This window comes from Cebus imitator, unplaced genomic scaffold (assembly GCF_001604975.1).
Source record: "Cebus imitator isolate Cc_AM_T3 unplaced genomic scaffold, Cebus_imitator-1.0 Scaffold38, whole genome shotgun sequence".
Classification (NCBI taxonomy): domain Eukaryota; kingdom Metazoa; phylum Chordata; class Mammalia; order Primates; family Cebidae; genus Cebus; species Cebus imitator.
In genome coordinates this window covers 7,586,085-7,599,651 of record NW_016107353.1, presented here as the reverse complement: position 1 = coordinate 7,599,651, position 13,567 = coordinate 7,586,085, and the positions used below count along the sequence as shown (strand labels likewise).

At 37.3% G+C, this 13,567-nt stretch overlaps 1 protein-coding gene across 6 annotated transcripts in view; it reads right to left on the bottom strand.

Moving 5' to 3' along the window:
• The window catches only part of SYT14 (synaptotagmin 14), a 185,203-nt gene that overhangs the window by 45,131 nt on the left and 126,505 nt on the right, over nt 1-13,567 (bottom strand). For all 6 annotated transcript variants that reach the window (XM_037737399.1, XM_017525572.2, XM_017525574.2 and 3 more), the window contains 2 exons: nt 6,351-6,622; nt 483-932 (listed from right to left, as the gene is read on the bottom strand). In XM_037737399.1, coding sequence (XP_037593327.1) covers nt 483-932; nt 6,351-6,622 — 722 coding nt within the window. The remainder of the gene's footprint in view (nt 1-482; nt 933-6,350; nt 6,623-13,567) is intronic.

The following is a 13,567-nucleotide window of genomic DNA, read 5'->3' as shown; positions in this document are numbered from 1 at the left end:
TTAAAATAATTTCACAAAACTTCTGGAAATATATCCAGTCATGACCTACGTAGCACTGCATATTCCGTAAGAGCAAATCCTTTCTGCAATACAGTAAATAAAATATGGGGCTGATTCTTCTAAATGTATCTATCACCTACTTTTAACCTGGAAAAAAAAAATACTATAAGGGGTTTGGATGACTTCATAATCAAATATTTAATAAATGTTCAACAACAACAACAAAAATGTAAAACCCTGTGCCAAAACTCTGTGAATGATAAAATAAAAAATACAAATCACAAATTATCTTCAAGGGTAACTTTTATAGGTAAGAAAAAGTATATCTATCTAACCAGGACTTAGAAATTTTTGTAAAGGCATGATTACTAAGTAAAAAAATAGACTGACAAACTTGTTGGGTTGATTAAAGATTTTAAAAATTGTGCATACTATAAACCATGAACATAAATTCTATTCAGGCCATTTGATGAGATACTCACAGAATGATTGTAAGAAGGTTCCAATATCACAGGCAATGACATTTTCCCTTGAAGATTCAATTTTGTTAAATAAAAAATCTTTTCCCCCACAATCTTTTCTTTTTTCATGCGATGTACACCATACAGTCTAAACCGAACTGCATAATTTCCAATCATCTCAGATTCAACATGATTAAATTTAAATGTTTCTGTGAAGACAGGGCATGGTCCTCTCTGGATGCTGGTTTTTGCTCTCTGTTTCTTTATAGGTAGAAGAACAAGGTGTACTTGCCATGAGTTGCCACCTGTCCTGTTATATGTTGGGATGTCTGTGACAGCTGTCACTGTTACCAGAAGCTTCTGTTCTTGTGAGTCATAGTCAAAAGTCACATCCAGTGTGCCATATTTAGCTTCTGGCTCAGGATCAAAAGGTTTAGGAAGCTGTGAAGATGATCCCTGAGCTGACATATCCTAAGAAAAGAAAATTTAAATGTTAGAGTTTTAACTCAATTATTTAACCTAGGATGTAAATAAATACTTGGTATTTCTTTAAGAGGATGATGTGAAAGCAATGCTGCCACTAAGAAAGTAATACGATAATAATTAACAGTCCACTACAGCCAAAAGCTACCCTATAGGGCCAGATTAGTATAAGCAGTAAGTGAAATTTAAAACTTATGATAATAAAGACACATTTAGAATTTAATATTCACCATCACAATTTTGAGAAAGTGTATGATTTTATAAATGAGAATTTAAAATATATCCTTAAGTGGGTATACCTGCTCCTTTTGTAGAAAAAAACTACATTTTACTTTCAGTTTTATAAACAATGCCATTGACAGCACAGTAACAGGCTGCAAAGAAAGGAAACATAAATAAAAGTATAATGCTATTGAAAAATTTGGTTCCATTTTCAGAATTTGTTCTAAAACACCCCCATCTGTAATAAAATATAAAGATATTTAGACTTAAATCAATGGAAATGTGAAATATGAAAGTATAAATAAAAGGCCTCAAAATGTTAGCAGTCAAATATTTATTCTACATAACACAGGTTTACGTCAATTTCTAACCAAAATTAAAAACACATTATTTTCTAACATTAATGACTATTGAAAATGGCAGAATACACATTATAAAAGTCCAAGAAAGGCTGAAATCATGCATTTAATTATGAAATTAAAAGTAATATAACCATTTTTCCTATAATTGTCTCAAATTCCTGCCAGTCTATCTATCTAGAATATAATAGGAATTTTAACTAGTTACTGACAATGTCAAACCTAGGTCTCTGACCTTTCAACTACACCACTTTGCCTCTTTAAGTATTTTAATAAATCTTAAATAATTCTCACTTCAAAATGTAGACCAACTTAATAAATTTTTTAAATCTTCTCAAGTTTGAGTAGCACTGAATACTACTGAATCTCAGTCTTCTCTTCTTCCATTTACTAAAAACAAACAAACAAAACCTTCCTGAGTGTTAGCTAGAGACACTACCTACAAGATTTGGGAAGCCAAGGCAGGCAGATCACTTGAGGTCAGGAGTTCAAGACTAGCCTGGCCAATATGGTGAAACCCCATCTCTACTAAAAATACAAAAATTAACTGGGCATGGGTGCCTGTAGTCCCAGCTACTCAGGTGGATGAGGCAGGAGAATCGCTTGAGCCAGGGAGGCAGAGGTCTTAGTGAGCCAATATAGTGCCAGTGCATTCTGGCCCCAATGACAGTGAGACTCTGTCTAAAACAAAACACTATCCACAAGAGACTATACTTCAGTACCTCTATTATAGTTCAGATGACTACACGACTCAGCTTTGGCCAATAGGAGACAAACATAATTTATGTGTGAAACATCCAGATCAGATTTATGTAAGAAATTACTTGCCCTCCACTCTCTTGTCTCACTCTTCCACAAGCAGATATACAAACAGGATGTGTGGGTCAGTTCAGACCATGTAGACTAGGACAGTACCCTAGGGGAAGGCAGAGCAACAGAAGAGAAGGAACTGGGTCCCTGAATAATCTCATAGAGTAAAGCTCCCTGCTCGCCCTGGACTGTTGTTAAACAAAAGAGAAGTAAGTTTCTGTGTTCTTCAGCCATTGTATTTAGCGGGCGCTGAGGGGTCTTTTTGTTGTGGCAGCTTAATATGTACTGTAACTATCGTACCTACTATGTGCCAGGGCCTATTTTAGGTCAGGAGAGTGCTACTTTCTGCAAAGAGAACCAACTTGAGTCCCTATTTTTTTTTTCCCGACACAGGGTCTTGCTTTGTCAACCAGGCTGGAATACAGTGGCACAATCACGGCTCACTGCAGCCTTGACCTCCTGTGCTCAAGTGATCCTCCTGCTTCAGCTTCCTGAGTAGCTGGGATCACAGGCACATACCACCACACTTGGATAATTTTTTTTATTTTTAGTAGAGACAAGGTCTTGCTATGTTGCCCAGGCTGCTCTCAAACTCTTGGACTCAAGCAATCCTCCTGCCTCCATCTTCCCAAAGTGCTGGGATTACAGGTGTGAGCCACCATGCCCAGTTAGTCCTTGGTCTTATAAATCTTACATGCTAGTTGGTATAATGTATGGGAGGAAAGAAAAACAACAGAAGAACAATACTTGCAGAGAAGGAATAAATTCCCATAGGAGAATTCAGTTTTTAATGTAGTATGAGAAAATTAAAACAAACATATTCTTATTCTGTTAAAAAAATTTACAATTTAGAGCAAAATGTTTTAATGTATACTACTTCATAATTGGTCACTAAAGATTATTAGTTATACAGCTTTGGTATTGCAATTAAATATTTTCTAAAACAGTATCATGACAGCTAGGACTTTCAGGCAATAAAAATGTTTATCAGGTCCCAGACAGCTATTTTTGAATTTTGTTTCTCTTGATATTTCCCTCATTGTTTTTTCTTTTTTTTTTTCAAACATTCCAACAATTCTTGTGAAACCCAGTGTTGAAATGGTAGAACCTTTACAGATAAAAGATATTATTTGCATTCTGAAAATAGGCAATAAGCAATAGTCCTTCCTTTCAAGGCATCTGGATCAGTTTTAAAAGACCTTTAGATAGCAACAGGTCATCAAAAGTGTTTATAAACTCCTTCCCATGGAATTCTTCTGAACCTTCTCTTCTCTCTCAGTTTAATCATGTATGTGGATAGGCTCTAAGACAGCTACAGCCTGGATTAAACCAAGAGAAAAGTGAGACTTTTCTATCTCACATATAATATCTATTACAAGGACGTAAAATAAACTTGAAAAAACACAAAAGTAAATTTTATATTAGCATAGGCTATAAGCATTCATATCTAAATATTTATGTAATGTGCATTTGCTATACTGTTTGAGTATATTCAGTGCTGTTACAGAAGACATAAAAATAAGCAGGATGGAGGAAATTCCAGAGAAGTGGTTACAGATAGCAAGTAAGCAGCTTCTGAAATATGGGCAAAACTCACAGTATGTGTTAACTATAGATAGTGAGCAAAGAAGCAGCTTGTGAGACACAGGCAGAATTCGTAAGATATTAAATATAAATAGTTAACAACTTACAACATATGCCAAAGATAGACGGATAGAAAATATGATAAATCAAATTAGTGTTACCTATAAAGGGATGAAACACACAAGCCATGATCATGTAGCCTCTATACTGACAGCTCTGTCATCCATGTGCTCTACTTAAGAAATGCATATAAAACCTACAACTGCCTAGTAGGCTAACTGACAAGTTTCAGTGGTGGCCAGGTGTACAGTATAACTATATCTCTCCCACAAACAAGTGTGTGCTGTCAGCTCTTGGTACCCTCGTTCAAATCTCAACTCTGGTCCTTGTTACATCATAAATAGGAATGATGATGGAAAAGAGACAGTAGACAGGATGTATGGGCACTGCATAAACCACGACTCACATGGTGTGGTCTTGCTACCTCTACACACTTGCAGCTTATCCCTACGTGTGTTAACTGATTTCATCTAGCTCCTCTTACTTCTTGCTTTGTATGTAAAACACACACACACACACACACACACACTCTCTTTCTCTCTCTCTCTCACACACACATACACACACACATACTCTCTCTCTCTCACACACACACACACACACACACTCTCACACATACACATAATTTGAACATCTTACTTTGGTCTTTTAGTCCTCTGAGAGAGTTTTCCTGGTGATGTTTGGAGGGTACCACTGAACCAAAGTAATTTCTCATACAACATTTTAGATCAAAAAACTCAATATAATATAGTTGTTAAGAGCACTGTTTTGGCAGCCAGACAGAACTGGGTTTGAACTATAGTCCCACTATGTAAGAGCTTCTTGTACTTGGTCAAATTGTTTAGCTCGCTGACTTTTAATGTTTTCATTTATAAAATGGAAATAATAACTTACTAAAGATGTGGCTGTTAGAATTAAATGAGCAGACTACATAAAGCTCATAGCAAAATTCCTGATAAAAGTGGTGACAGGTATTATTGTTGTTGTTAATCCTACAGTCCAGGCTTCACTGTTAACTTGTAGGCTATATATACACAGTTTACAAAGCTACAAAATGGCTCTTTCAAATTTATTTAGGTCATGGAACATAAAGAAACATCCATCATGGAAAATCATAAAATAATGATATATTAAACTGTATCAATATACAATTTTCTTCTGGGTCAGATACTGTAATACTAGAAATACTAAAAAAGCAGTAACAGATACAAAGTATTTTTAGCAATTATAGAAGAAAAACTTAAATTAAGAAAATTCTATCCATAGCTTAATTGCTCTGGGTCTTAGGAAACTATATCTATTATTTAATTTTGGCAGCAGATCTGAAAATTCATCTGGTGAGAATACAGACATATTTCAGTATTACTGAATGTTGTCTGGAAAAAAAAGCTGTAAAAACTTGCAAGAATTTGCAATCTAAAACTTTTAAGTAGGCTGGGTGCAGAGGCTTATGCCTATAAACCCAGCACTTTGAGAGGCTCAGGAAGCAGGACTGCTTGAGCCCAGGAATTTGAGACTAGCCTGGGCAACACAGTGAGACTTTGTCTCTACAAAAAAAATTTTTTAAATATGTGGGTATGGTGGTGCACACCTGTAGTCTCAGCTACTTGGGAAGCTGAGGTGGGAGGAAGCTGCAGTGAGCTGTGACAGAACGAGATTCTGTCTCAAAACAAAAACAAAAAAACTTGAAAGTAAATCTAAAAACAAATACTAATTTGTAAAACCTCTAGATTACCTTTATAGTTTTCATCATGATATAAACATTAAAACAAATTCTTTTTCAAATATAATACTTCAAAACTGCCACAAAATTATCTTTGTTGTCACTTCCACATTTTTGCTCCAAAACAGTAAGTAAACTTAAAACTCAACCAAACAACATGAAGTCATGGATTCAAATTTCATTAGTAAAGCTGATCATCATTTATTCTTTGTATTTTCTATGATAAAAAATACAGTAAGTTTATTTTGAAAGATTTGTGAAACACTGAGTAACTTCTCAAGAGCAAAAAAAATCCAAAATAAAATAAAAATAATACAAATAGTAACCTCAAGATGAAATAAGTAGGTAAATTATTCTAGAATGTTTTATATAAAGTGTTTTTTTTTTTTTTTAAAAAAAAACATCTTAAGTACCCATCCTCCTTTGGTGGTGGGGCTTGGGGTTGGAGAGTGGGGGCAGTTGAAGACTAGCTGGGACATACCTGATAAGTTTGTTGGATAAAGATCAGATTAAAAATGGATACTAGTACCATAAGTCACAAAGGAACAAGATAGTGATAAAATCAATTCTTCTTACCAAGAGGAGAAGCACAGGATTATTATCCTCCAAATAACACTTATTTTCAAACTTCTATGTGCTTTTACTTACTTCAGGGCTCAGGACTGCAGTGCTGTCACTTGGAACATCTTCTTCATATCCTTTATTATGATAACTTTCTATTTCATGACCTGTGCTTCCTTCACTTGGGCACTTGTTATATGAGCATCTTGGACTGTTGCTGCAGTGGGAAAATTCACATTTACTGTCCCCAATTTCTGAGGGTGTACATGACAGATGGGGAGAACCACTGTCATCCTGATATGGTGGTGGCTGCAATTCATCCAGCGGGGGTGTTCTTCTCATTCTCTGAATGCAGTTTCCTGATAATGATTAAGAATCTGGTCACTGTTTCCAATTAGCCTCAACACGCAGTACAGTCTACAATAATTGTAAGTAACTTTTGAAAACTGGATTAAAAAACTGATGGCAACATAACTATTAGATTTACTAATGACTTTTCTTTTTCCCTAGTTCAGAGGCACAAATAAAATAATCTGGTTTCCCATTCCTCTCCTCCTGCATAATGAGATTAGGAAAAATATAAGTCATATATGAAGAAAGATCCTGTTATATGCCATAAAAATGAAGAGTAATAAGTATTAGCTAAATAGCTTATTTATTTGTCTCTCTCAAAACAATCCTGATGTATACATATTTCATCTATTACCCTGTGATCTGTGGCCACCCTAGGGTCAAAGCAATACAAATGCGGTTGGGAAAAACAAACATAAAACCTGTTTGATCTTCACCTATGTTCAACAAGAACTCATCTATGTTCTTCAGTTACTGAGATGAACTTAAACTAGCATACAGCTAGCAGTGTCAGAAACGTTTTTCTACATTGGTCCTGGATCCAGAATCCTAAAATGAGGTGCACTGTGAATCAGACCCAATCCCTGTTTGCTAACATCCATCAACCAGCAAAGATTGGAGGCTGTGTTCTGCCTCGTCTCCATTATAAGGGCACTCTATCCCACTCTACATCTGTGGCTGTATTCTTTGTAAAGTATGACTCTGTCTTGTTTATAGTAGGCATTTCCACCTCTAGCATTACATGTGAAACCACATTTTCTTTCACTCTTAAATTATCCTTTTAATTTTTACCTCAATGATTTATCTCAGTGATTGAGAATAAACATATCTGTGAAAAAGGACAGAGTTAGGGGCAGGAGGGAAATAAGGAAATAGAGTCCAGTACATAATTTAAGAACACCTAAGTCTTTGTAGGTAAATCCTGAATGCAATACTAAACATTAAATTTAAACACTGCTCTTTTTTTTTTTTCTTTTAATGAACTGGGCATCTCTTTTCTCAAAAGGGACCCTAGAAACAGTAGTTTGTATTATCATTGTTATGGAGTTCAGTTCAAATATTCAATAGTTCCTCTGTTCTTCCTAAGATAAAAAGGTACATAAGAACTATAAGCCTCATTTAAAAATAACCACAATGCTTAGTTCAAATGAAAAACAATAATTTGCACAAACTTAGCACAAATTTACATGTTTGCTCAGAGGCCCTAATTTTGGAAAAAAAGAAAAACAATGTCTTAGTGAGTCTAATGGTCTAACCACGGAGTCATCTCTCAGTATATGTGGGGAACTGGTCCTAACTCCATCATTCCCTCTCAAATAGCAAAATCCAAAAATGCTCAAGTACCTATTATAAAATGGTATAGTATTTACATATAACCTAAGTACATCCTCTCACATACTGTAAATCATCTCTATATTACTTATAATATCTAACACAACGTGAACACTATGTAAATGTTGTTAAACTGTACTGTTCAGGGAATAATAAGAAAAAGTCTGCACATGTTGAGTACAGATGCAACCATCCATTTTTTTTAAAAATATTTTCCATCTGAGGTTGGTTGAATTCACAGATGCAGAACCCACAGACATGGAGGGCCGGCTGTACTAACTTTAGTTTATAACATAAGCAAAAACTAAAAAAGTGACGGAATTAATATAGTTGAAGTTAAATTCGAGAAGACAGATTAGACATGTTGCAAGTCGTAGCCAAAAAAACCCACGGAATTCCAGAATGGTAAAAAGACAAGTGGTTTTAAGCAGTTAATTAGCTTGATCCATTTATGTGGGGCAGGTGAGTATGTGTGGCTAGCACTGCTGGCAGACTGACTTGACTCCATCCATAACCTCTTTCTCTCCTAAGCAGCATTCTAATTAGGAGTGCCCAATGAGATCTGCGCAGATTTCAGAGTGGACTTTCCAGGAAAGTTTTGTTTTCCTGATAAAAGCAGGCAGACTCTACCGGCAAGTCCCTTTGTCCCTTTGTCTTTCCCCTGCCTCCTGTTTGGAGGAGTAGCAGCTACCTTGTGACCATCCAGTGACAAGCATAAGAATGAAAGCTAGGAAGGCAGAAGCAGGAAAATGAAAAGCCCAGGTACCTGAAACATCACTAAGTAGCTACCTCCAAACTTGATGCCCGAGACAAATCCCTATTTGTTAAAGAAAAAAAAAAAAGTTGGATTTTCTGTTTCCAAATATATTCCCAAGGGATATAGTTTATTAGTCATTCAACTGACATCCTCTACTCCTTTAAAAGTGCGTTTCATTAGCCATTGAATTAAAGGGTAATACCTAAATACTGTAACATGAAGCCAATTAAACATTTTTCAATGTAAGTGGTTTTGGGAGTCAACACACCACATACTCCTTTACCATTTTTTTTTTTTTTGAGATGGAGTCTCACTCTGTTGTCCAGGCTGGAGTGCAGTGGTGCGATCTTGGCTCACTGTAACCTCCACCTCGGGGGTTCAAGCAATTCTCCTGCCTCAGCCTCCTGAGTAGCTGGGATTACAGGTGCCCACCACCACGCCTGGCTCATTTTTTGTATTTTTTAGTAGAGATGGGATTTCACCATGTTGGCCAGGCTGGTCAAAATCTCCTGACCTCAGGTGATCCCCCTGCCTCAGCCTCCCAGAGTACTGGGATTACAGGCATGAGCCACCGTGCCCAGCCTGCCTTTTTTCTTAGAAGAGAGGTGATCTTTCCTAGAAGTCTTGAGCATAGTGCCTCACGGATCTCACTGCACAGAACTGGATCACATGTCTATTCCTAAACCCATCACTGGTAGAAGAAATGGGATGACCATAATTGGCTGAAATTAATCAGAAGCCGTCAAAATTTGAAGCTGGGGAGGGGCCAGCTTCACTGTTCATATCTATATGGAAAAGAGTAGACGCCTAAACAATGTAGGATCCAGGAGGGAGGATGAAAGAGAAAGAATATTGGTTACAAAATGAATATGATCCAGTTTTTGCCTTCCCCATCCTTTAATTTGGCAATTCCATCTCAGTTTTCTTTTCTTTTCTTTTCTTTTTGGAGACATGGTGTCACTCTGTTATCCAGGTAGGAATGTAATGGTGCAATCATGGCTCATTGTAGTCTTGACCTCCCAGGTTCAAGCGATCCTCCCTCCTCAGCCTCCTAAGTAACTGGAACGATAGGCATGTGCCACCATGCCTGGCTAATTCTAAAACTGTTTGTAGAGACAGGGTTGCCCAGGCTGATCCTGAACTCCTGGGTTCAAGCAATCTGCCTGCCTTGGTGCCCCAAGGTGTTGGAATTATAGGCATAAGGCACTGTGCCAGGTCTGTTTTCTGGATTAGAGTATTTTTTTTTTTCTCTTTGTGGTTATTTTTTTCCCTCAATATAATAATCCTTTTCTGGGCTTCCTTTTGATACGCCAGCACAGTGTAATTTCTGGTAATAATGTTATGCCTTATTTCCTTTGGCTTGCTTTTTTATATTAGGCCCCTGCCTAGCAGTGGGCCAACTAGTGTATTTTCACAGCTGAACACCAGGCATCTGGTGCTAGTTTAGATTCAGTGTAACTCTTGCTCCAGAGACCAAGGCACAAGTTACACAAAAATGGGCCTGTGATATTTAAAGATGTTAAGTAGGTTCAATGGGTAGACTTCACTACTGTTTTCCAGATTTGAGAGAAACAACATTAAAGCTGTGAATATATATAATTTATTTTAGCCACACCATATCCTCCAAGTTTTGAAAATAGTAATGCCACACTTTTATCTTTACTTTTCACTTTATTTTTGCATTTTATTTTTTAAAGTGAAGAACACACAAATGTAGGTGGAATAAACATTTCATTAAAAAATAGTTATGAAGATCCCTCCTTTTTAAATGTTTGCAATCTCTTTTTATTCTACATAGTGTACTAAGAGCTGGCTCAAATATAATTGATGTGAAAATTTTTTAAAATAATTGTTTTATAAACTAACAAAACTTATATTATTAAATTACACTGTAAACAACCTTAAGAAGAAATTTCTAGTAGAACTATCAGACACCACATGATGATGCCCTCCCATTACTTTAGTTCTTGCTTTACTACCTAATTTTATGCCTCTATTTTTATATAAATCATATATCTATAAAAGGATTTACGCATGGATATATTTTAAGCATTTTAATTTACCATCTGCATATTGCATAGTACCTACAAAACAAGATGAAGTATTTTCTTACTGTAGAAAAAATAGCATGTGTGCACACACGGAATATGACCTGTGGTTCTTAGCTTTCACAACAGTGGTGAGAATCGCAGCTCTAAAAAAATGGTGTATATTCAACAACTGCAGAATTCATTTTTTTTTCAAGTGCCTGTGGAAATCTACCACAACTGATTACATGCTGGGCAATAAGTTAAGTTAATTCAATACATTTCACAAATTGGAAGCAGGAAGAGGATATTTTCTAAATGAGGCAGGAGAGTAAATTCTAAAGGCAGGGAAGCTAAGGCCACGCTGACTTCCTAGAAATGAATCAAAAGGAAAACCCCACCTCTCCACACCCAAGTAACAAAAGGATCGGAGGCTCTCCCTTTGCACTGTGTGGCAGATGAAAAATGGGAAGTACCTCTGACTGGCTCTCTCCACAATCAGACTGGTGAGGGGCCAAGCCTTCATGTGTAACTCTGTAACTTCACTTCAGCCTCTGATTGGTCACCTCCTCCACCAATCAGACTGATTACAATCCAGTTCTTCATTTACATAGGATGTAACCAAGTAACCAATGGGAAACCTCTAGAGGGTATTTAAACTCCAGAAAATTCTGTAGCCAGTGCTCTTGGGCTGCTCTGTGGAGTGTACTTTCATTTCAATAAATCCATGTTTTTGTTGCTTCATTATTTCGTTGCTTTGTTTGTGCATTTTGTATAATTATTTGTTCAAAACGCCAAGAATCTGGGGGACTCGTAGTCAAGACTATCCACTGGTAACATGACCATTACAGAATTAAGCTAGAAATCTGAAACAAACATATAACTAGAAAATACATAGAAATCTAGACAAAAATAGCTAGAGACTAAAATATATTTCAAAATAATCCATGGATCAAAGAATAAATCACAATATAAATTAGAAATACCCTGAAGACAATGATAATGAAAATAATTTACCCAAGTACTTGTAGAATGTGGCTAATCTGTGCTTAGAAGGAAATTTATAGGTCTGAGCATATAATATTAGGGGGAGTAGGAGGCTGAAAAACAATGGTCTAAGAAGATCCTACTTCAAGAAGTAAACAAAAATAGCAAATTAAATCCAAAGAAAGTAGAAGAAATGAAATAATAAAGAGCAGAGATTAAAAACCAACCATATAACGGAAAACATCAAAATAAAATTCACTGAAAACATGAATAAAATTGATAAACTACTAGAAGAGATTAGTCTGGAAAAAAAGAGAGATTATATAAACTATTAATACTGGGAATAAAAAGAGGACATCATTTTAAATCCCACCGACATTAAAAAGACAGCAATTTCCCCTTTCTTCTTCTCTTTCTGAAAATTTCAGCCCCAAAGCCACTGAGTGGGGCAGAGGAAGGCAGAAGGCTACACTGATGTTGGAAAAGGAAGCCGCAGTGGTCCAGAGCCACATGTCAGAGCCCAAATGGGAAGATTTCTGGCCCAGTTTGCTGTCTTGGGGCCTGGGCCCCAGTGAGATGACAGAAGAGTGTCCATGTCCATACTAAGGAGTGGAGTCAGTCAAGCACATAGTGTCAAAACCCAAGGGCAGGTGAGAAGGGTCTTCAATTCAGAAAGTGGCCAGACTGAGGTGTAAAGTAGGGTAAAGAGAGCATGCAAACATGGGGGCAGTCCTACAGAGCATGCTGAAGCCCAAGCAGGTGAGGAAGGCCCATTGAGGGGAGTCAGAGCCTTGGAAGGATAAGGAAGCTCCCCATGGGAGAGCAGCCTGGCCTGGGGCAACAGAGCCCAAGCAAGATAAAGAGTGTTTTCACACTGAGGAAGGAGAGCAACTGCATCAGAGCCATAAATCCAGGTGACTGGGGTGAGTTGTGAAAACCCAGGAGGGTGAGGAGGGTGCCACACACAGGGGTATCTGGTGAAGGATATCAGAGCATGAGCAGGTAAGGTGTGCATGTGCACAGACAGGTGGCCTATCAGAAAACTTCAGCCTAAGCAGGATGGACAGGTGTCCAGTGCGAGAGTGGCCTGGAGTGTGGCAAAGTGGGGTGAAGAAGGCAACTATGTGGAGAAAGGGGGAGTCCTGGACCATGGTGCTAAAACTCAAGCAAAAGGTCAGGGCCTAGATAGGACCATAAGGGCATCCAATATGGGGCAAGTTGACCTTGGGTATCAGAGCCAACACACGGATGGTCATGAGGACACCCACAAGTAGGAAGGACAGTATGAGATATCAGAACCTAAACAGAGTGAAGCGGTCATGGGTGCAGAGAGTCAGGAGGACATGTGTGCATACTGATCAAATAATCAATATATTAAGGTTAACGGCAGCCAGGTCTCTTACCGATGGAAAAGGGAATTTTACAAATATGGAAAAGGAAAACACTAAAACAAATTCTGTGATGTTGGATTGGGATTGGACAATACATGTGAACTCATAGTTTAAAAATACATAGATAGAAGTAAATACAGTACAAATGTGCATATATTTGCACATACATCCATACATAAATATCCTAGCTTTGCTGAGAAGATTTGTGAACACTACCACTTAAATAGCAGTGAGTCCACCAAGTGCCTGGGTCTTGGCTTCTAAATCTATCATCCACTAAAAGGAACTAGGACTCTTTGAAGAAATGGCTAATTCCAGGGTGGGGCCAGGCAAAGTACCTGAGGAGCCTAGAAAAATCTGTGTACTGAAAGTGAGGAGATATTCAAAGACTGATGGGGATATGTCAAAAGGGCAAAGAAGTCAGCTTGATGGTCCTCCCACTGACCACTAATAGTTTGA